Source organism: Amblyomma americanum, chromosome 1 (genome assembly GCF_052857255.1).
Source record: "Amblyomma americanum isolate KBUSLIRL-KWMA chromosome 1, ASM5285725v1, whole genome shotgun sequence".
Lineage (NCBI taxonomy): Eukaryota > Metazoa > Arthropoda > Arachnida > Ixodida > Ixodidae > Amblyomma > Amblyomma americanum.
Window position 1 is genome coordinate 496847618 of NC_135497.1, and position 24759 is coordinate 496872376.

Sequence of the window (24759 nt, forward strand, 5' to 3'; positions counted from 1 at the left end):
CGGGACTCGATGCACCCAGATTGTGCTCCTGGGGCATACTGATTGCATTTTCTAGCTCCTTTTAAAGTTTTGTGTGAATAAATAATCTGTAAAACGTTTTTCTTCGTTTTCTGAAAACTATTTTTGACCATGTTGCAGGTTTGGAGATGCGATATCTCTGGTTCTACTTATGCTATTGCTATAATTCTTATTACACCAAAGGCGTAAAATCATATAGAGTGCAAAATTACAAATAAATTTGTGGTACTTTATGAGAAAACTTTTTAAAAATTACATGTTTTCTTGAGTGTCCAGATCGCTTTCTGGTCTCTAAACTTTGACAAGCACTAACTTTGGTTAAAATGGGACCAGAAGATTCAAGCTTGATTTTTGCATTCCTGGTGTGTTCTAGATTAATTTGGTAGGCCAATTTTTATTGTAACACCTGTAGTTTTACAGATAGCTCACCTCCAAACAAGGAAGATAAAGTGCTCAATATCTTCAAAACTAGATTACTTATAGCAAATATATATGCACATTTGAAATCAGCACAAAAAACTACATTAACAGTGCAACTTTCATCAAAATCTTCCAGTAAATAAAAAAAATTGTCTTAAGACCAGGGTCCCCCCTTAAAAACATTCCGACATCTAACGTGCTCAGAAGAGCAGTTGATGGCTTCTTAACATTAATTCCAGTAGAAATTTCACGATGAGATTGCTAACTCATGGCAAACCTTTAGACACATTTAGTTGTATTGACTGAAACTGCATTGCCTCCACTGACAACAATAGCCCGAAAATACTTCTTGACCTCATAATGTGTTCAGCTTTGGTGCACTGCCCCATCATGGCGAGGCACACCTTTGTCGGGAACAACGGCAGCCTCTGAAGAGATGGCGGCAGCAAATATTGGCCACATAATCACTTGGTCAAGATTTGTCCCGAGGGGGGATGCTGGTGTTGAGATCACAAAAAAATTCCGAAAAAGTTAATTTTTAGAAAAATTTTCTCGTACTATGTGTAGTTCAGGCTATACCCGGGCAAAATATCCGCATTCAAAATGATCCCAAAGTATGAAACAAATCAATACTTACTGAGTAGCAAAGCTGAAAAACAGAGCGAGCTTCAAAATTAATGTTCCACCTCAAGTAATAACAAATTCAGGCCTGCTCTCCGATCGCCATTTTGCTACCGTACAAAGCCTCGTTCTACGCCCTTCTGTTTGACACTTATCAAGAGGCCATCACATGCACAGCCAAAGCTAAAGGTGTTTTTCCACATATTAATTTCATGCGACTCAATAAGCTCAAGCCTCTTTATCTCCGTTCGTAATTTTAAAAATACAGTCTCTGCCTTATGAGAGTTTTCTCTGGTGTGGCTTGGGCAACTGAAATAAGCTTGGTATCAATTTATTCGGATGGACACAGCAACCGATTTTGTGCGTTCTATTCATATTCTTTTACCAATGTATTTTCACTGAAGCAAGTCTAACAACAGCATCGCCGCACAAGTGTGTCTTGGGTGAAGCAATTCTGCAAATATTTCAAGCTTTTTAAAAAATTTTTTCGCTAATGGCCTGCAATGAACAGCCAAATTAAAATCATAAAACTGCTTATAACTGAAACTGTGATGGTGCTATTGACACTAACTGCATATTTGGACTCTACATAAAAAAAAAACTGATTTTAATAAGAATCATACCATACATGAAAGAATTTTTTTAAGGCCTGCATTGCCCATTATAACTGCAATAATTACAACTGTAATAATTATAAGAAAACTTAATCACATTTTATTTGTTTTGCCCCTGAGCTACAACAGGATGCACCAGAAAGACATGAAAAGTAGTCAAACTCTAAAGCCTGCATACTCAACGGAAACGCCCAGTCGTCCGAGGTGTGTAAGCTAGAGAAGCAATACTTCAAATCGCATAACACCGCTCCTTATCCAACATCATTCTCGCATCATGCCCTTAGCTTCCTGCTTATTCAATTTCAGCTTTGACTGCGTGTAACTCGCATTCAACTGTCAGTTATCTATGCCTTGCATGCGAAGAATACTGACCTTTTTCGGTTAAAACCAAATTTCCGAAAACGAATTCAGCGTACTTTATATTTTTTTTGTTTTTTTGAGGTTTCAACCGTTATGTCCAAGCCCTAGTTACAACATACATCTTTGTGCGTTTAATACCCGCACAATTTCTTTCATATATTATGCATGCAGTGATATGACTAGCCAAGCTCCTTTAAAGGAGCTGTTGGAGCAGCAAAAAGTGCCTTTTGACAAAGATATATGTAACGCATTTTTCAGTGTATGTCACATTTTTTGTCACTATTTTTCGTCGGTGCGACTCATATATGCCGAAAAATGTCACGCCAGTGCACACAATCTTTTGCCATTTTGAGTAACTATGTTTGAAATAGAAATCAATGTGTAAAAAAGAAGAATCATGTTATTAGACAGTTTTACCATGACAGGTACCGCGATCTGCTTCTGTGGGAAGTCAGGGACCCAACTGCACTGCTCAATGGCCGGTGTGCGCTCCTCAAGGTTATCTGTGGATGCGCAAATAGCTCACTGCAGAAGCAGTTCACGACAGCGGAATGCGGATGGCACTATGCTAAAACTAACGACCAGACTGAATGTGGCGGCGGCACAAAGTACACACCACTGCCGCCGCATACAGTCCAGTCATATTCTCGAAAGTATCGATTTCAGCATTGCAGGCTTCGCATGCGTTGTTTGATCTTCATACTCAGCATGACGACGCCTGCAAGGTGAAGAAGCTACGATGCAAAATTGAAATTGCATGCCACTGACTATCTGCCTCTTTTTTGATCGACCAATGAAGTTAACACTAAAATCGACGAAATAAGACATTTGCGGTAGCCCACTGTGTCCCTACTTTGGCCGATCAAGGACGAGGAAGGCCTGCACTGTTTGTGAATGTTTGCGCCATGCGCATTTTTAGCATGCCCTCCACACGACAGGATGACCAGAGTAAATCCGTGTGTGCTGCCGGCCTATTTCGCTTCTCTGTTTAGATTACGCAGGGTGACAACAGGCCCAGTCAGCATGATATGCAGCATGCATACATTCGCAAAGGATAAAACGCAGTGCCCGAGGATTCTGTCCTTAAGAAAACAGGAAGTTTTGGTGCAAGCCCAATTGGCACAGATCACTCGTATTTTGCCATAATGTAGAAGCATGTAGCAGGCTTTGTCTTTTTGCACAGTTTGGCGCAACTGGTGCAGTGATCACATCACTGTGCATGTCATGTGTACTTTGAATCTTAGTTTCTATTCTATTTTGCCATAATAGAAACATATATAATGATTTGCAAGACATCGGTAAACGAGGGGCGCCATAAGGAGTCTGCCTAAAGGGCGGTTCACATGCAAACGATTGAGCGAACTGAGCGACTCGCGGCGTGGCACAGCGATGCTTTTCGCAGGGCTCCGTTTCACATGAGTCACTACATAGCATTTACTGCCGCTGCGTATCCCAGTGCTGCTGGCGAAGAATACGACCTCGCGGTTGGTTCCTGTGGTTTGCAAACATCAACACGGACAATGTTCATGCATTATTTTTCCAGGATTGCTCAAATTTTGTTAAGAAATAAACTTGTTTTTTAAATATCAACTACATCTTATTTGATGCCAATAATATCATTTTTTAGTTTGTACGTGCGTGTCGGAAGCACGTGTAGTAAACTAACATTTGTCTTTCCCGCACGAATCATCTTCTTGTCATGTGGCTTTTCCACCGTGCAGTCATTGGTCAGAGGGCAGAGATATTGCGCTGTCGCTATGAAGATTTCCATCTTGTTGGAACCCCTTCACTCTGGTCGGCCGCCGCGACCGGTTGAAACAGGTTTTTATGCCGCGGCAACAGGAATCGCTGCCATTTTCACTTGCATGTGAGGCTTAAGGCCAGGATATTAATTTTACTCATACGGTTTGGATTCAAAGCTGAATCATGGCTATGAGATCTCAGATGAGACAACAGTAAAGGCATTTGAGGCATATGAAAACTAATTCAAGTTCTGCTCCTCCACTACTGCTCTGGCAGCTTTTGAGGCTGGCTGGTAAAAAGGTTTGAGTGAACTGAAATGGCAACACATTTATTAAAAAGGTTGGAGTGAACTGAAACTGCAAAGCATTTATTATAGAGTAATGAGGTTTTGTCCCAGGGGCCACGAAAATCTACACATAATTATAAGCGGTACCTACCGCACTATAGCAAAAACGTTTTGTTCAGGTCAAGACAAATGCCACATTGGTAGTTTCCCATTCAAAAACGCTTTATCACTGAACAAAAAGCAACCCACTCAGTCCACTGGACGCTTAGATTAGCTTCAGCCATAGAGTTCCTTAGTGTACCCTAGAGGGAAAGCTGGCGGCTTTTCACTTCATCCACCATGGACGCCCGAAGCATGCTGGGAAGACAGCAAAATGGATTGACATCTAGTGGCTTGCTGACTGCTACGGATTGGATTTTTTTGGTTGTTCAGTTTTGCTTTCACTACTGTAATTTTCACTGATGTTTTGTGAGCCTTGTGGTTGTGCACTGCAGCTACGCATGCAGTTCACTTGAGATCCGAAGCATCGAAAGGCGCTTGACTGGAAGGGAGCTGAGCACAGTGCGTGGTGCCTGCTAGGCCTACATTCCGGTCACCCCCTCACTGGGAGCCGTTTGTGCAGCAAGCTGGGTTTTGCTCAGCGGGAACCTGTGCTACCTGTGTGTTGAAATGTGAGAGAAGGGGACAAGATTTTTTTCTGTGTGAAATAACGCAACAGTCCGCTTATGTGACCACTGTGCACATTTCTCATAGGAGTCTTGGAGGCAATTCAAAAGCACAAAATTAAGCACTTCGACAAGCGCAACTTATGATAACCGTACTCGCCGAGGATTGCGTTTAATTGGTTTCGAAGACTGGCGATGTCCGCAATTGCATGCAAGAATGACTTCCACTTTAAGAATCACTTCACACAAATACCTGCATGTTGCACGTGTCAGCATGATCACGGCCGTAACTTACTTGTCGTAGGAGAGGTCTCGCTTCCTAATTACGTTTTTCTTGGCAAAATCTGTAAGCACGCTGCCAGGACATGCCGAGAGCCGGCACGTAGTATGCGCAAACTAGTTTCTCATAGAAAAGCGGGGGCTCGGGCAAGTTTCTCATGGAGCGAACAAGTATTGTATGCACGGACATAAGGCACGCCCTGCAATAGCAGACTACACCAACGAAACATTTATATATTTCATAACACGAAAACAGAAGCTTCTAAACCGCAGTATTTTAAGTGCTATTACTTTTTTGAAAGAATATTGGATGCGAAAAGTGTGTCTCTTAACGCAAAAATTATTTTCCACAGTTAGCTACACTTGGCGGCCTTCTCTAGCCATGATCAAATTCGGTTATCGTTTGCTTTTGCAATGTACACTAAGCATATTTTATTACAGGACATACTGATTGCAAAACAATGCTTCCTTGCAACATACAATTTCTGAAAATTTGTATTCCTGCAGTCGTAGTCATGTTTTAGGGCCCAGCCGAGTGCACCTTGCTGTCTTCCCGGCATTCCCTTGCGGATGAAGTGCTCTTTCGTGGCTCCTTCGCAAACTCACATAGACAGTGGCGCCAGCTTTCCCTCTAGGTAATATTTAGAAACTTTATTGCTACAGCAGACCGCACGCAGTGCAATCGTGGAGATTACTGCGAGCGCTGCCGTGGAACTCTGCATGGGCTTGTTATCAGCGCAGCCGGAAAAGAAAAAGAACAATTTTGGCTTGTCGCTGCCTCCTCACGGCACTGTGAATGACCTCATTTTCCACCGAACTGAAAAAATCCTCGAAAGCGAATTAAAAAATTGTAGCCTAAGCAGCAGAGCATCAGCGTTCATGGTAAAAATTCATGCACTTGCATTCCCGCCGGATCAAACTTCGACTGCTGCGTAACTGGTTGTTGTGTTTCTTTTAGGGAGTAAGCAGCAGCGCACCTTAGAAGCCCTAGTGGTACGCAGAGAAGCACACTTGCTGTTCCGCACGTTCGCCAAGTCGATTCCAAAACCGCGTTATAACCAGTATTTCACTTAAATAGTACAGTTGCACACTGAACCCCACGATAGGCAGACTGGCGCCCGGCAAAAACCGCATTATATCCAATACTGCTCTATAAGTGGTCATGTTTTAAGTGGTCTCCACTGTATCACAGTTCTTGCATGTATGACATAACCTCAATATTGTGAAATCTGAAATGTGACATCATATCCACATTTTGGCCATTGAAATAATTGGTCCGTTCGATTCGGCCTGCAGGACATGCACCAGTTCATGTCAGTTCAGATAAAGTGCCGTGCTCATGCAGCGCCAGTACAGCAGTGCAGACCTAGCGCGACACTAGCGCCGATTGGAAACAAACGTAAAAGTGCAGATGTCGTGCAGGCCTTCTGCTCTTCCTGCGCTCTTTGGACGTCGGTCGCCGCGCTGCTTCGTGTGTGTTTACTGTGCGGAAGAGAAAAAATGAACTGCGGCTTACTGCCTACTGCCATGCAGGCAGCTATGGACCTTGCGGACTCCGACAGCGACAAAGAGGAATTCAACGACTTGTTCATGATTGCAACGAAGTTAGTGAGGCTACAAAGGAACCGTGTACCGCGGTACTGCGAGGACGTTGTCAGCAAATATTATGGATTCGAGTTCAAGCGTCTTTCCCGTCTTTCACGAAGCAGGTTTGATTCTGTGGTGGGTAGCTTTAAAATATCGCCATTTTTCCCGCACCCAATGGGAGGCCGTCCGCAAATAAACCCAAGGGAAACGTGCCTCAAAGTTCTGAGTTACTTGAGCATGCAATGCAACATGTACTCTCTAGCAGACCGTTTTGATGTTTCTGTGTCATGTGTGCAAAAGTGCATCGAAATAGTCTTGCACTTTTTGAACAACAGTAGGAGTGCCCGTTTTCTGCGCAAACAGGTTGGCCATCTTCACCAGTCACAGGAATAATGAACGTGTTAACGCGATTCACCATCGCGTACATGCCGCCGCCGCCTGCTGCCATGATGCTGTCTGCAGCTGAACTACTGCACGAAGTCGGCACTGCCAGCCGAGGAAGTGCAGAGTTTAGCTGAACTAGACCTGCATGACGTCTGCACTTGCTTAAAACGAACGGTGACGTGCAGAGGGCGCTAGGCTGCACTCGTGAAATGAATGGCGAAGTGCAGCACGAAGAGAACTAGTTCAGGGAGTGCAGGCGAATCGAACGGACCTAATAGCTAAAATACATGTCAGAAGAAACTGATGTACATAGTCTTTACATATGCAGAATTCTATGCAGTGGTACCCCTCAGAAAAGGACACCTAAAAATCTGGTGCTCCAACTCCTAATGCCACAGGTATAGCAAAAGGCCCCCAATAATTAAGTTCCACAATATTTCAGTTTTTAGACTATTTTTATATACGCAGGTGCAATAAAGCAATGGCTTCCACTTGTTTTGTATTTCCCCATTTAGCCTTCAACACCTGGAAGGAGAAACTGGAAAGTGACACCCGCAGCCGCTTCGTATCCAAAAGAAGTGCAAGGGTGTGTCAACCCTCTGGGAAAAAAGTGACCTACCTACAATGCCATCGCTCTGGCCATTTTGTTTCAAGAGGTAATGTACAGCACTAAGTCACTTTGTTACGGTTCAAAAAAGCAACTGTTGTCATCAAAAGAAAATTAACTATAACCGCAGTGTCTGGGGCATTATTAACCAGTACTTACGAAAAACCCGCTAGGAGGAGTAGATTTTAATTACGGAGCAATTATCGACCTGAGCGAAGCCACACAGCTATGCAAAGGAAACCTACACAGCTTTCCCAGAAGCTTCACGGTGGTACAAAAAATTTGTCATTGGCAAAATAATGAACAACTTAAAAAACAGAACAGTAATTGTGTAACGAAGTCAAAAACCCCAAGCTAAAGTAGATTTCAATAAATGAGTAAACTGCAATTCGCATCCACCTGAGTGCAATGTACAGCTACCGAGGAAAGCCATTTACACTTGGAATTGATGAATTTGGCCTTGCACTTCCATCTGCCAGCCATCCTGGTACAGCAACTCCCCTGGACCAATGGTGATCAAGGTACCAAGCCAGACATGCAAACTAATTTTTCCAGCCAAGAAGCTTCTGAGAAAACTGTATGGCTTTCCTTTGCAGCCATAAGGACACTAATAAGTAATTGCACCCCAGCTGAAACATTACTGCGAGCTATGGTGATGGCTGCAGCAATAGAAAATTTGAATTGTTTTAGCTATCATTCAACACACAGTTCAGATGAAGCATCTAGAAAGCTTAATTTTACACTCAGCTTTCCCACATAGTTATATAACAGAATTTAAGTACACATTTCCCACGTTCCAAAAGCATGAGCTGATAGTACTTAAACCATGCACAAATAGCTAGTAAGGAACCACTGCTCTCACTGGTACATAACTTGGAATTACCATTACCCGAGTTAGAATCACCATAAAACGCACAAGTCTTCTGTGCAATGCAGTCAATGTCGCATAACATAAAGCTATAATTTTAAAGATCACATTCTTCCAGCAAGAGAAATTCACCAAGACAAACTGATATTAGCAGACCTTCCTTTCATGTTACCCACAAGGAGCTTGAAATAATTTACTCCCTTTAGGCAACAAACTATGCCTCCAGTTTGTCAAAAGCAAGTTAGCATGAATGGATGAGAGCCATTTGTTAGCAAAAAATATAACTGCCCGGTTGTTCTACATAGAGCGGTACTGGCAGACAATGAACAAGACAAAGAAAAGGCACAACTCTGTTGGACTACTGTTTCCAAAGGCACCAATGCACACTTTTTATACTGTGACAAAAAACTAACAAGCAAAAGAAGGCATACTTAAGCATGTGCAAGGTTATCAAACACAGAACAACCCAATAACAATGTGCATCACCGCCGTTTTTTCCCTTTTCCATTATTGTCATGCACACAAAAGACAAGGGCAGACAAATTGGGGGGGGGGAGGCATAATTTTCTGGGCATGTAACATCTTGTGTGAGTGGTGACAACGATAGGAAAAGAAAAACAATTAGTACCAATTCGATCATTAAATGAACTTCGCATAGGAAGCATAGGAACGCTCGACAATTTTTTAGATAATTTAAGTGGCAGGTGGCGCCATGCATTTTCTGCCTTTACACTTAGCTGCAGCTGGCGTGCCTGGATTCAGCCTTTCCACGTGGCTGCAGCTGCCGTGAAACCGGCAGTTCTCATTCACCAAGGCACCACCAGGCTTCAGAAGAAACACAACGGCTTTTTTGCTAGTGACCTACATAGTGCTACCACATGAAAAGGACAAGGGATTACTTCTCTCCAATTTGTCACCTGCCAACCATGGCAGGTGGAGGCCTCATCCATAGACAGGACGGCTTTTTTTTTTTGCGAACAAGCATCTAGTGGTGAAGGACTAAAAAGTGTGGAATCACATGCTGTTCTTGCCTTGTTAAATCTTTGGATAACCTCGCACACACAGAGCTCTGCATTCTTTTGTTTGTCAACTTTCTATCCAAGTACAAAGGTGTAGGTCAGTGCCTCTGGAAATGAAGCAGTTAGTTTAGCACAGTTGTGCCTTTTCCTCGTCCTGTCCATCGTCTGCCAGTGTGCTCTTTCTAGAATGACTGTAACCAAATGAACTAGCCGAGCAACATACCTTGCTGCCTGATTAGGTGGACTTGTCTGTGGCACACACGTATAAGCAGCTGTTTAACTCTGCATATGTTTCTTAGGCACAGGACAGCGAATGATGAAGTCGCAAGGAAGTGCAAAATGTGGAAAAGTCTGCTTTGCTGGAATGACTGTGACAGAGGGGAAGACCGGCATAACAGTTGTCTTACAAAGCACGCATCGGGGCCATGACTTCCGCTTGTGCCACTCACTGCTGTCCAACACGGAGAGAGCTGCCATTGCTGGTAAGAGAATAATTATCCTTCTTTCTTCAAAGATGAGCAATGCTATCATTGGGCATCTGGGGTAGCGCAAATCTGAAAAAAAGGGGGGGCATCAGAAAGGTCTACAAGTGAAAGGCCCTTTTCGTGTGTATAATGCGAAATCGCAAATGGCAAAAATATACAACTTCCTGTAGCTCTGTAAAGGTATACAATGAAACCTCGTTATAGCGAAGAAGTAATGAACTGTAAAATAGTTCACTATAGCTGAAATTCATCATATAAAATTTCACCAGAAACGTGCAAAACAGTGGTGTAATTTAGTCATTGAAGGGCCAGCAATTTTGGCGAGCCTTACTAGAGAAACGGCGGGACGTTTTCTCTGGTTCTGGTGGTGTTACAAAGGTGCTCCTGGCTTTTTCAAAGGCGACAGAAAACCGCGCGCCAATTAGGTTGGCTTCCCCGCACAGCACCGCAAACGAAGGGTTAAGCACTGGCTACGATGGCTTCCCCGCATCACAGCCCTGCTGCGTGGAAAGCGGTACGTCAGAACAAAAGCTCTTGCTGTTTTCACCACCTCTGCGACAGGCGACATAAGGGCAGGATTGTTACTGCAAGCTTACAGGCACGTGCGCTGCTGCTTCGATGGCACTGCCGGAGGATGCCAGAGGCGTAAACGCATGCTCACTGCAGGACTGCAACCTCGCGCCCCGTTGCAGGCGAGTGTGAGATAAAAGTGCAAACCTTGGCACGAACGCTTGCCGCATCACCACCAGTCGCTTGTGAAGTGCGACGAAACTTGCTACCTGCCATCCGAACGGGCATAGTTTGGCGCTGGGGAGTTCACTATATCCGTTTAATGGCCAACTGCATTCGATTTATATAAAGTAGAAACCGCATGTATCTGTCAAAAATATGAGAGGAAGCAACGGGACGCACTGGTGCCGCTGTGGGTCAGTCACACAAGATGCCTGGCACATCCACGCCGCTCAGTGTGGGAACCATCAAAACGCCTAGTCACTCTGCTTCCCCTCTCTCTCTTGTTGCCTTTGCGTTCTCCTAATTTGTTTTGTGAAGAACAAGATCAGTCTGCTCAGAATCTCTACACTGTCAGCACATCTCTTTATCCTGCAGCAAGGGTGAAGCAGAGCTATATGGGGCATCGAGGGGGTGCACTCCTGACCTGTTTTGTTGATGCATGAGTTGAGGGGGCAAGGAGGAGCACCATTATTAATCACCGATAACTTGGGTGTTAATGAAGCTAGCTTAATCATTTTTATGGACCTCTGATGAGTGCTGGGATACCGATTGGTCGCACGCTTTTAACCTGAGTATATACCATTTCTTGGTCCCTTGAAATGCTGCCGAGAACAGCCACAGCCGTTCCAGAGGCACGACTCGCCATGGTCGAGACCGGGAGCAGTTTACGATGAGGCATCTGAAGTACATGGCCAATGCAGTGATGGCGTGTTGGGACTCTGTACTTCTCTTCATATCAGCCTTCTCTGATAGTCTTTTGCATAGCTCTCTTGAAACAGAAAGGGCACGTGCAAGCCATTTGTTAATGTAATTCTGAAACTTCAACTTATGTTTCCATACACCGTAGCGTCATTCCTCAAATTGCGCTCCTGTTTGTTTTCTTTTCTTTTATGCACTAACTCAACCCTCATGTTACAATTGCATGTTTTTTTTCCCCCCATTTTGCAGCCACTAAAGTGACCCTCATGTTAGAATTCTGGTCTCATTACATTTTAGTAAATAGCTAAATGAAGCAGTTCTCCTAACTTTTTTAATACATTGTCATCATTTCCTTCATTCTTGCAAGCCAAACTCAGAGAAGGAGTCACACTGGACCGTGTTCTCGATAGTGTGAGAGACCAAATGGATGGATCGCTCAACAGGATTCATCTGTTAACAAGGCAGGATTTATATAATATAATGAGGGACAACAACATCGGCCACCCCGAGCGCCTTCATGCGGACGATTACACCAGTGTTTGTATGTGGGTGGACAAAATGAAAAAAGAAGAGGACAATCCCGTCATCTTTTTTAAACATCAAAATGTTGATGACCTACCCGATGCCTTGGACAGGCAAGAAAGTGACCTCCTGAACACGCCAGACTTTATGATGGTACTTATGACGGAACCACAGCAGCAGCTCCTGAGAACCATTGGGCCGGACCGTGTCTGTATAGACGGGACACACGGGACAACAGGTAAGCACTAGAAATTCTTTGCAAGTATGAGTACAGAGCAAAAGACACTGTCTACATATGCAGTTGGAATATGGGCTAAAAAGAGGAGACTGCGCGTAATATTGTAGACTGTTTAAAAATTAAAAATACATAAAAATGGACAAGTGACCACTGGGAAAAAAATGAAATTAAAAATTACAAAGAGTTTGTCCAACAAATCAGAGTTCATTTTGTAACAATGGGATTCAATATGTATGTGAATTCAATGTATAATGATGAAATAATTTTATAAGTAAATTTATAAAAACATTGAGCTCCCACACAAGAAGTTTGCCCGAAAATGTGTATTTCAGCAGGACAAGTCGCCTGAGCACTCCTCTTGTTAAAATTTGTTCCAAGAGAATGGCAGACTTTGTGGAGTAGCTGTGCAATCACACGGCCTCATCCAATAGAACCTCTCCGGCAAGAGTTGGCGAGCCCTCTGAAAAACAGCGGCCACTGCCAGAGTACAGAAACAGTCTACACACATACAATTTTCTGGACTCCATGCTTTTGCACTGTCAAGCAGTGGCTGAAGCAAAGGGCTCCCCTACGAAATGTTAACTGTATCAAGTTTTTGTGAAAAGCCATTCTTGTGATCACTGGCCCTGCAGGCCCACACATTTTCGACAAAAGCTGCAGACAACTGTCGTCGGTGGTCCAGATTAATGAAGCTATATAATGGAGTTGAGTTCGCACATGCCATGAGATACAGCAACGCTTTGGAGCTGAGGACAGTGGGAAATTAAAATGTGCTGAGAGAAACGTTGCAACTTCTGTCTTTTACATGTATGAACGCGATACCGCTAAACCTCCCGTTAGGTGGAAAACTCGGCATAATCATGACTGAAAAATCCTGACTGGTCAAGAGGGCAGTGATGCAAAAAAGCAGTTTGGCTGAAAAGAAATAAGATGGTCAAGTGGATCGAACTGCTGTCCTCGAGGTCTGGAGCCGAGCAAACTACCTCTAGAAAAGTTTGTTCAGGTGATAAACGAAGGCCTTCTATGAGCATCTCACAACAGTAGGCGAACTGGTTTGGTTTGGTGTATTGTGTTTAACGTCCCAAAGCAACTCAGGCTATGAGGGATGCCGCAGTGAAGGGCTCCGGAAATTACGACCACCTGGCGTTCTTCAACGTGCACTGACATCGCACAGCACACTAGCCTCTAGAATTTCGCCTCCATGAAAATTCAACCGCCACAGCCGGGTTTGACCCCCACATCTTTCGGGTCAGCAGCCGAGCGCCCTACCCAATGTGCCACCACGGTGGCATACAGTAGGTGGATTACAGTGCACGAATACTTAATTAGGGTCACTGATTAGAGTAAACAATCAATATGGATGATCTGTAATAAAGCAGTGTTATGGTAACAAGGTGCCCCATGGGACCACAAGGGACCGTAGGGGTTGTTTTAACGTTATTGCATCATGCTCTTAGGTTGAACTTAAATATTTGTATTCGAGATTTTCTGCTGCACACCACAGTGGAAGAAATCACTAGGAACAGGAAACCAATAGGAAGTGCTTGTGTGAATGCAGCTATACTTGGTGATGAATGAAAAGTGGCAATTGTCTTTTGAGTGTAATTTAGATTGAGCGCAATTTAGAATGTGACTGCTACATGGCCTTTTGCAAGGATCCTACAGGTGGTGCACAGTGCATGTATGTTCTGTAAAAACCGTCAAAACAATAATGACACTGGTATGGTTACCCCTGCTCTGAAAGGAAAAAGTACAGTAAAAACTCGTTGATAAGTTTTTTTTAATTGCAAGAAGAAACTTATTATCCAGGAAACCATATCAGCCAAACCGCCTGATTTTATTAACTGTTGAATGAGATAAGAAGACATTTTTGGACAATTTCACTTTTTAAAAATGTCGATGGGTATTTCTTGGCACAAGAGCTGAACAGATCCTATCCCAGTGCTCGCTGAATTCAGTCGGCATTCGCACTGTCTTTAGGGCAGAAGGAAATTTTTAACACATCCGGTTCGTCGATGGCAGTGACGAAAGTAACCAAAATCTCTTCCTTGCCATTTTCGGATTCTTCGCTCCTTTGCTCCCAAGTACTGTGGGAAAGACACAGCGGTAGCTGATTGTAGCAGTGTTTCTGCATTTTAAGCTTCGTTTCCCTGACACGGCCCATTCGTATATAAGTGCATCGCTGTTGTTCGTAGAAACTTCGCCTCCTTTCACTTTTGACCACATTTGACCACAATCTGTCGAAATTTTTAAATGTAGTAGCCAGAAAATTGTGTTTTCCGGCAACATATTAACCGGGAAAAATATAGTGTAAGATCCAAGGGGCCATTTTTAATGTTTATTTATTTATGCATATACCTACATTGCCCATGCGGCATTATTGTAGGGGGATTATAAACATAGCAATATACAGAAGTCAAGGACAAAAAGGAAGAATACCAACCACAACAAGAACAAATAATACAAAATAGTGTAACTAATATAACGAAACTCATTGAAAACATGCCTCAAGCAGAGCTCAGGAAAACACTGTAGAAGGAACATTGACAATTCTTTCAGGCCGACGATGGCATTTGTTTACCGTGAAAGGAAAAAAATGAATGGGTAAAATTCACATGGGCAATGTTTGCGATTTCAAGCGTAACAACCGGGAAATCGCATGAACTGGGAACGCATCAACGTTTCACAGTATTTCATCGCTACTCTATTCCACAGGCTATGACTTCCAGCTGGTCACCCTGCTGTGCGTCGACGAATTCGGGGCAGGATTCCCAGTCGCTTTTTGCATAACAAACCGCATCGACCAAAAGGCGATGAAGACCTTCTTCGCCGCCATCAAGCACAAGATTGGAGGACTAAAAGCTCGTGTATTCATGAGCGACGATGCACCTGCATTCTACAACGCCTGGACAGCTGTCATGGGCGACGCAGAGCTACGCTTGCTATGTGCCTGGCACATTGACAAAAACTGGAGAGAGGCGATAAAAAAGCACGTCAAAGGAAGTGAACTGCAAGCTTTCACTTATAAGGTATGACTAACAAATCTGCAAGCTCAGACTAATAAGGAGCACTAGTGTCAAATGCAAACGTTTCGCAACAGCCTCAACTTAAATACAAAACGAGCACCTTGTGATTAGAGAAATAGCCTGCAGCTGGCAACATATGAGCCAGTTATGACATTACAAAAATGGGCAGCAACTAGTGATACGCGCTCTGGCTAAGGAAACCCTGAAACAGGCAAGAGTAAGGTAAAGTTATGGTAGTAGCCCGTCAGGGAATATTAAATTCATGAACAGCAGGAGTCAAACTGCCCACAAGAAGAGCTCATAGTGCTGCAGAATTCGTGGCAGCAATCATATTGTGTGTTCTGGTAACATATTTGATCTTCTTTACTTTTGAGAAGCCTGACTCTTCATGCCATGCCTAAACAATGCAGTGCTTCTTCGCTATTATGTGATCCATTGGTCATATGAAGTGACCCACCAAGTCAAGTAACCAGTCAGTCGTGTCATAAATCCTAGGGGTCCTATAGCAAGTACAAAGCATTGCACTGCAGTGTCACACTGCAGAGGGTGAGGAATGTGGTGGCTGCAAGGCTGAACAGCAGGAAGGAGCACGATCTGTGGTGCCAGGCAGTGATGGTGAAGAGAAATAGGGGAGCACCATGGAGGGTTTTCAATTATAATGGAGCAAAGTGGGAGTGGATAAAGCACGGCAGCACAAAAAAGCAACAGGGTAGTGCATAGGCAGTGCAATGTGGAAAGGGGGAGTACTATAGACAATGCAGAGTGGAAAGGTACTAACAGCAAAGAAAAGGCCAGCAATATGGCATGGCTTGGTGGTTGGGCAGCTTGAATAAGAAATGCAGCAAGCAAAACAAATTGGATGCAGATGTAAATAAACTACAGTTGACACATAGACAACACATGATGTAAACAATATCAGTTCAATGAGGCAATGTATCCACAGCACAATGTAAAATCTTGGGTAGGTTTTTGTAATGTGCAGCATAATGCACCAGCTAGCGAATATTACGTAAATTTCAAGATGCAGAAACTTGCGTTACACATCAAGGAATGCAGACAAACCTGACTGCAATGAAGAGGTAAAACATCGCAATATAGTTCAGTGCAGACAAAACTTGTAACTTAAAATGTGATCAAATCCTCATGCAGGAGAAGCACAATTTAGTCAGTGAAAGGATGATAACAGGGAGGGACCTTTTCGAGATATTTCAGCATTGTTTCAAAGCCACTCGTGGATACTTTGGAGCATGCAGAAATGCAGAAACCAGAGCACCACATGTCATTAGGTTTGCTTCCCTGCACAGCACTACCAGCACACGATGGCACCAAATGAAGCAGCAGTTAGGCTGGCAGTGTTGCGTGAAAAACGAGTTGCCAGAATCTATTGCCATTTGCACCATCGTCGTGACAGTCGATGAGAAAATAGAACGGCTACTGGAAGGCTGCAACCGACCGTGCCACTGGTTGCAAAGAGCACCATCGACAGGTGCGAGAGGCATAAACGCACGCAGACAGCCTGGTTATCAGTTGTCCACACCACTACATCTTCAGTGGCATTATCAGCAAACGTGAGATAAGGCACGAACCATGGCACAAATGCTTGCCGCACCACGAGCAGTCACTTGTGCAATAAGGCAAAGACTGCCATCTGCCATCTGAGTGGGCAGTTCGGATCTAGGCAGTTCGACATATCTGTTTTTGTGACCAAATACGGTGAATGTATAAAGTTTGAATTACATGTGTTTGTCCAAATATTTCAGAAGAGTTTGATACAGCCAATAATGCGTAATATCCATGTTCATTACATCAGGGTTTGACTGTATTGGGCTATCTGCCTACTCTTGTGAATTCTGAAATGCCAGTACAATTGGGTCCATTTGTAGAAAACTTCTCTTAGTACAAACAAAGGAGGAGGAGAGGAGGAGGAGAACTACAATGTAACAGGAGAGGTCTGCCTGGTTGTCGGTCTGGCATGCTACTCCAGGTGAGGGTGAAAGAAGAGAAGAGTAGAGAAGAGGATGGTGAAAAGGGAGAGAGAAAAAGAAAGGGTGAATGTACGAACAAAGGTGACATGACCATCACAATGAACGTTCGTACCATGGCGCCAAATCTCGGAGCACATATCGGCGAATGAAAAACCCAGTTACAGCAAACACAGAACCGGCAACAACCCACATGCCAGGGCACGCTTCCATGAAAGACGTCAATACCGTTTTCACTTTTAAAGTGAACGCCATGAAAAGGGAAAAAAAGACCAGAGAAAAAATTCTGCCCCTGGCGTGCAACATCACCATGGTTTCTGCATGCTGAGAGGCCACGGTGAAGCTTGCCCACTCCAGGAACAAATCTTGTGGCAGAGAAGAGGAATGGGACACTCATACCTTGCTAACCTTTCTCCCCTTCAAAATCTTTCTGTGGAGGGTGACAAAGCGCAATCTTATCACACCTGAACAAAACTACCAAAAAGATGCAATCTCACCCTAGGCATGTTCATCAGTAAAGCCAGTTGTCACCTGGGACACATATCTTTATCACAGATTCCATAGAAGCCAGATTAAACGCAACAAGATGGAAAAGCGCAATCATATAGCCTGTAAAATTTTCACGTTTCATGCTTGTATAGCTCTTGGCCAAAAGCAGATAGGCAGCTGTGCCTGAGCTGTTAGTGCTAGGAGGGTCCCAAAAAGACCCTTTCACGTCCACTGCTATCATGCTAAGCTCACCAAGTGCCGCTTGACTTCATTTCACCCAAAAATGAAGCAAAAACCTGTGTGCAAAAACCTGCTGCCACTGCACCTGCACACAGTGCAGCTGTGATCTCTTGTGAAAGGCTCGTCACGGGTTAGTGTGACAGCATCCCAACACAATCCAAGCGCAGTAGACGCAGTGATGACAGGATGATGTTTTCTAACCCAAGTCAAGATGGGGCAATCTAGTGAAAATGTGTCAGTGTCAGGCCAGGACAGCCCACAGCCATGCATTTTAACGTGCCATCATTTAGGGTACATTTTGCAGACAGGGCACGGGTAATAAGATAACAAAGGGTGCTTCCCCATGTTTTCTTTTAATCCGTTTTAGCTTTCATAGGATTGGAAAGTTCCCACTGGTGCCCCCAAGCTATCTCCTGTTCTGGTTTTCTTTTCATAATTCTGGCCATGTTGGGCCGACCATTTTTGTTTTCACTATCTTCTGGGTATCGGCAATTTGAAAAGCACTGCTTGCCAGCACTATAGTTTGAAGGGGAACAAAAACGGTTGCCCCTAAAGTTATTCTTATTAGTTTCCAATGGCTTTTACTGCTCCTTTTGCCAAAACGTTAAAGCACTCAGACATATCATATTTTGAATAGACTTCCTGAGCATAAAGATGAACTGTGTTCACACTGGATACCTAACCAATCAGAAAGGCAGCACGCAATCTAGCTGTTGCATCATTTACCCTGCTAGAAGTCGCCGCTATGATTTGGCACCATTGGTCAGAAACAATACTTTCTTGAACAGATCAAAACATTAAATACAGTAATACTTCGTTGACACATTTTCTTAAAAAGTTGCGCAGGAAAACGTGTGATCCAAACTGCCTAATTTCGAGAAATGTAGCCGTTGAATGAGGCACAAAGACATTCATTGATAAATGTACTTCATAAAAATATCGATTAACATTTTGTGGCACAACATCTGAACAGAACCATCTCCAGTGCTCGCAGAATTCAGTCCGCATTTGCGCTGTCTAAAGCGTAGAAGGAACTTCGTAACGGTTACAGTCTGACGACAGCAATGACGAAAGTAAGCAAAATCTCTTCCTCGTAATTCTCGGATGCTTTGCCCCTTTGCACTTAATTACTGCGGGGAAGCCATCATGGTGGCTGACTTTCGAAGGGTTTTCTGCTTTTTAAGCTGCATTCTCCACACCTGGCCCGCTCATATGTCACTTTAGTTCAGAGATGCTTCGGCCCCTTACCCTTATGCACCGTGAAGAAACCTCGGCGTTTCTCCTATACACGTCACATCCCTGCAAAAAGGGCTCTCTCGAATGCTAGCGCGCAGTTTTCATTTTTGGCGTTAGTGGCAGTGCTTCACCTTCTCACACTTGTGCACTGTAGAGAAGCCACTATGGCAGATGACTGGCATTGCATTTCAGCAGCTGATGTCGTGTGCCCTCACATTCGGCCAACTTGTATGTTTGTAAATGTGCAGTGTTCAATACGCATATTATACAACCATAATTTGTCGAAATTTTAAATTTAGTAGCCGGGAAATTGTGTTATCCGGGAACATATTAACGAGGAGAAATATGGTGCAACTCTACTCGACATTACGTACAAAGCAGGAAATTTTATGGACCGGGAACGCATCAACGAGGTTTTACTGCATTGCGACTTCCACAATTTCCTTGGGCCTTCAGGCATTATAGTGTCCTTACAATGCATACAAACAATTAAACTCGCATGCTTGATATATGTTGAAGGGCCCTTTAAAGAAAGAGGTGAGAAACCCAATGCAACTTGCACTGCCGTGTCTTGCCACTCTAGTCAAACACATGCAAAGCAGCAGGAGCTTCTGTGCTGCTTCTTGCAAAAAAACATGAAGCACGTCATTACTTTGCTTTTCCTTTCTCTTGCACCCACATTTTCCAGGCATTACGGACAGTGATGCAAGCAGCAACGGAGGACGAATTCAGAACGCTCCTGGATGCTTTCATGGCATGGTGTGAAGAAGAAGGAGACACGAACAATGGCCTTGGAAGATTCAAAGAGTACTTCAAGGGGCACTATGGACAGCGTCCAGAAGTCTGGGCTTCATGCTTTCGGAAAGCGGCCGGGATCAACACCAACATGAGGCTTGAGGCACTCCACAGAGTCCTAAAATATGTGTACCTCGACGGGAAACAGAATAGGAGGATTGATAATTTGGTTTCCATACTCATCAAGTTGACTCGGGACAAAATTTTTGACCGTCTCATAAAGCTTGCACGCAACAAGGACGGCAAATTTCAAAAAGAAACAAGAGACCGGCACAAAATTGGACAATTAATCCCTTCAGCACATGTGGCAAGTTCCGGCATCCAACAGTGGCTGGTACGGTCACAGGCCACCCCAACCACAAGCTATGTGGTTACTGCATTGCACAGCGGCACCTGCAATGAGCAGTGTGCATTCACATGCCCGACATGCCACATCTGTGTACACAATGTCACGTGCTCTTGCCCAGACAACACGATGCGAAGAAATTTGTGCAAACACATGCACGCAGTGTTCAAAGGAGGTGCAGAAGACGGCGCCAGGAACACACCATCGCCAAATGAGGTATGTCCAGACAGTGCACAAAAACTCTGCAGTAGACAAAAAGAAAGGCAAACCTTCCAAAAAATCATCCCTAACGTAATGCTACATGCAGAATGCATGCCGACCTTTATTCCTTGTAAGATGAACAACGTTGTTGCTGTAGCATACGCAATATGAATGTTTGTCATTTAGGCTGGCCCCTAAAGGAAGTGACTTCCCAGGATAAGTTGTTGCCTAATTTCATGTTGGTACGAGACAAATCCATGTTCAGAGAAGACAAAGTGTACAAGAAAATAATTACCATAATACAAATGCTAGTGGAAAGCAGTTATATTTTCTTGAGTTCGAAAAACATGATATTCTGCCGTAACAACAAACTTTTCTTGCTCTACGTGTTCCGCAATTAAACGCGCGCCACAAAATGCACCTCAGAGCTAAACTGGTGAATTGTTAGAGTTCAAATTTTGCGCAGAAGTGGTATTTGGTCGGCAGAATAGCTTTATACTGCATTTTTTTGGGGTACTTGGCTGAATCAATAAGAAAACGTCAGGTATTCGCATCATCTGCGGCGACGATGAAACAAATCGGGCCATTTTCGCACAGACTGCACCGGTGGCACCGTTTCCTTTGTCAGACGTGGAGATTCACCAAAGGAGGCAGGGGAGTGTTTTACGGGAGGTCTGAGGATGCTGTACCGCGAAAGTCTTCAAGCTCAGTGCAGTTTTGGGCAAACTAAGTTTTTTTGTGGTCATCGATAAAGCAGTTGCTGAAGAGTCTTCAAACTTCCCGCAAAGGACACCGTCCTTCACGTAATCTTCACGGCTGACCAACGAGATGGCGCCACGGGTGCAATTGCTGACAGAGCAGCCAGTTTCGTTTCGTCTTCACCACAGGCAATGAAAATATCAGACTTCATATTGCTTCAGGCGAGTACCCCAATAAGTGTGGCATAAAACAATTGTGCGGACCAAATGCCATTTCTGTGCAAAATTTGAGCTCAAACAATTCACTGGTTTAGCTGCGAGGAGCATTCTGCGAATTGCACCAAGTCCGTATAAGTACTATCTGGCACATGGCAGGCGGCAATAGCAGTGAGATGCATTACATACCTTTCCCAACATGCTGGACTACAGGTGACAAAATTGCCCATGCCAAGGGGCAAGTGACAAGAAAGACTGAGCAGACAAAAGGCGGGATCAGACATTCCAAGGATACTGGTCGGTCAGCTGGTGGGATATTTGGGGCCATATGAGTTACCTAATTTGAGTGAACTGCTACAGTTTTACTATAGTGCGATACAACTCATGAAAGTGCCAAATGCCCTCAAAGGAGGCACTGCAACCAATACCATCGAACCATTATTCCCTGATGTTGTTAACCTGATGAGGTGACAGACGAAAGGGGATTAATCATGCCTGAATAGGACCAACCTCAGCTTCATGAAAATAGGTCAATGCCATTGACTGGGGAGCCTCCTTTAAGGGGCATCTGCCACTTCGTTCTCGAGTTTTACCAGACCAACAAAAAGTATGGACACATGGACAGCACCTGGCAGACAGGAAAATCGAAGCAACCATTAAAGGCATACCTACCTTAAAAATGGCCAATAAGGAAAAGAAGTGTTTAACAGTGTGGGAAAAGTAAATTTGTTACTGTACCTATAACTATCTTCCATGCTCCAGCTTGTGTTGACACAATGATCACATTGCAATGTCATCTTTTTGCCTTACCTTATCAGGACCCAACTGCACAAGAAGCAGAGGACAGCCTGACGGCGTCACTAACATCGTTAGGCTCACTGAAGGAGAAATCAACAATGAAGAGCCCAACACGCTGCCTGCAGCTGCTGGACACCATACGTGGACACCTGCAAGATACAGAACCAGATGAAGAAGTCATCACATGGCTTGAGCCACTATTGGAGAAAACTGCAGAGAGGCTGAACATCGCCTCAGCGCACCTGCCGCAGTCAAGCGTACAAGCGAACAAAAAAATTGACCCACAGCGACGGTTTATATCGACAAAACGCAAACGTGCAAGTGGGCAAGCAAAAATGGCCAAGCCATCACGAGCAGAACAAGAAGAGATAGAACAAACACTTATGGCACCAAACAGCGTGTCGCATAAAGGCCCCGACCACACGTACTGCACAAAGCCACGCCCGTAATGATGTACAAAGCTACAGAGCTCTCTGGCAGTGTGTCAAAGGTTGAAATTTCGCCTCTGTTTCTCTTTGACTGTCGGTCCCAGTGTCTCTCTGTAGGCCAACAACTCAAGATAAGGGTCTTCAGTCTTCTTCAGCAGGTGTTTTGTTCCCACTGCTTGCTCTGCTTCCCCATTGGCTTATGGACGTAACGGGCTGCTTGTGATGTGGATAAAGCCAGATTTCTTTGCAAATTTTGCACACTCCGAGTGCAAAAACTAAGGGCCTTTGTCCAAGACCAGTCACATGAATGCCATGATGAGTGAAAAGCTCTTGAAGTGGTTTAGGACATCTGTTGTTGTGGAAACTAAAAGCACTATCTTCGGTACCGAGAGTGGCAGTCCACACAGGTGAAGTACTGCTTGCCACGAAGTTGCAAGAGATCTATCCCCACCATATTGCAAGCCAGCTTGGGAGCGGATGTTGGCAGGAGCGGCTCAGCATTTTGGTGCAGTGTTTTGGCACAGATTTCACACTTAGAGGCGACTCGACGGAGTTCAGTGGATAATACCAGCCAGCATGCAGACTGCCCAGCTCTGGTCTTGCAGTGCTGATTTTTTGGTGCCCTTCATGAAGGCGAGCGAGAATTTCCCCTTTCAAGTGCATTCTGAATAGCAGGTAGCCGTTCTTTTCGTACAGACTTGCTCAGTGCTGCCAGAATGATGACAAAAGAGCAGGAACTTTGTGCTTTTCCGGCCATTCATGCACACAGAGCCACAGAGGACCCTGGCAAATTTCTTCATTACGTGCTTCATCAAATCGAAGGCAGAAATATGAAGCCCGTACGTAGGCACCGACTTCGTCCTAGGTAAGCATTCCTGCTGCCAGGTCACTAGATATGGGCGCCCCGGACAAAAGGTCGGTTGTTCCAAGGCTTCTCCCTGGCATACACTGCATCGTGTAGGTGAAGCACATTAGACGCATGCAGAAGCATTGAATTCATGGTGCAGCAAATCCAAAGAGGCCTTTCCGAGAAGAGCGAGCAAAGGTCAGTTCGACATACTGCCATGGAGCCACAGATATATCCTTCCAAACCGTTCGGCTGCCAATGGTAGTGGCAGCGGTTCCTTTTCGACCTGTGCATAGTGCGTTTTGTGGCTTTGTTAGGGATCTCGAGGCATGGGCACCTGGGTACTCGTATCCAATTTACTATTTCTGTTGCAGGACTGAACCCAAGCCACGGGCTGGTGCATCTGCTGACAGTGTTGTAGGGTAGTCTGGGTGATACCTGCCTAAGCACTTCTCGGAACAAAGGAGGTCTTTGACGTTCATGAACGCTACTTCTTGGCAGGCTCCCTAGGTCCACTGTGATGTCTTGTTGAGATCTCGAAGCACTGCTATTTTTTCCAAGAAATTATCGAAGAAACCTTGCCAGATGATTCACCATTTTCAAAAGTCTGTAGGCTCCAGCTACGCCTTTTGGCGGAGAAAGCGACTTGCAACATTTCTAGGGTGAGGATGGATGCACTGGCGGTAGATGACACATCCCAGGAAAGTCACCTCATTAACGTTGAAAACACTGTGTGGTTCAGGGTGAATCCCAAGGAAGCAAGATGCTTCAGCGTCGCATCAAGATGTCAGTTCTGCTCATCTTGGTCATGGCCGAAAACTATAATATTGCTACAGACGCTGGGAGGACAACGAAGTGGTTGGTAAAGAAGACGACGCTGAGGTGCGCGCTTGTGTGCTGAGAGTCTACTCCAAGCCATCGGTTCCTTGCGTAGCAGGTTATCTCTGCTCCTTCTACTGCTGCTTCTAGCCGCCACGTATCATTTGGTGGAGGTGCTCTTCTTTGCGCCGCCGCCTGAAGAAAGTTTTAACGCCTGCCGCCATGTCCACGGTTCGCGTCGCCGATGGCAGCCCCGCTGCCGTGATTGGAATGTGCACTGCGAGAGTCAGCATTGCCGGACGTCATATACCCGTTCTGTTCACCGTCCTGACCAGGTGCCCTCAGGACATAATCCTTGGCCTTGACTTTTTAACCGCCCATTCAGCTCTTATTGGCAGTTCCTCAGGCCTTCTTCGATTGGATCTGCCCCTGTGCAATGACGACTCCACCAGCTCACCTCGCCTTCAATCCACCGAGTTTGCTCGTCTACC

General features: G+C 44.6%; 1 protein-coding gene and 1 long non-coding RNA gene across 7 annotated transcripts in view; one reads left to right on the forward strand and one right to left on the reverse strand.

The window, feature by feature from the left end:
* The window catches only part of LOC144116115 (uncharacterized), a 42635-nt gene that overhangs the window by 1991 nt on the left and 15885 nt on the right, over nucleotides 1–24759 (reverse strand). The window contains exons 3-6 of one of the 6 annotated variants that reach the window (XM_077650795.1): nucleotides 22187–22323; nucleotides 12007–12118; nucleotides 9879–10025; nucleotides 2451–2536 (exon numbers count right to left, since the gene is read on the reverse strand). In XM_077650795.1, coding sequence (XP_077506921.1) covers nucleotides 2451–2536; nucleotides 9879–10025; nucleotides 12007–12118; nucleotides 22187–22323 — 482 coding nt within the window. Of the gene's footprint in view, nucleotides 1–1125; nucleotides 2537–9694; nucleotides 10026–12006; nucleotides 12119–22186; nucleotides 22324–24759 lie in introns of those variants that run through there. The other 5 variants (XM_077650794.1, XR_013311741.1, XM_077650797.1 and 2 more) reach the window with 5 other exon arrangements.
* LOC144116116 (uncharacterized) lies at nucleotides 5026–11996 on the forward strand. Its single transcript, XR_013311742.1, has 3 exons — nucleotides 5026–6728; nucleotides 7493–9953; nucleotides 11755–11996. It is a non-coding gene; the product is annotated as an uncharacterized LOC144116116 (long non-coding RNA).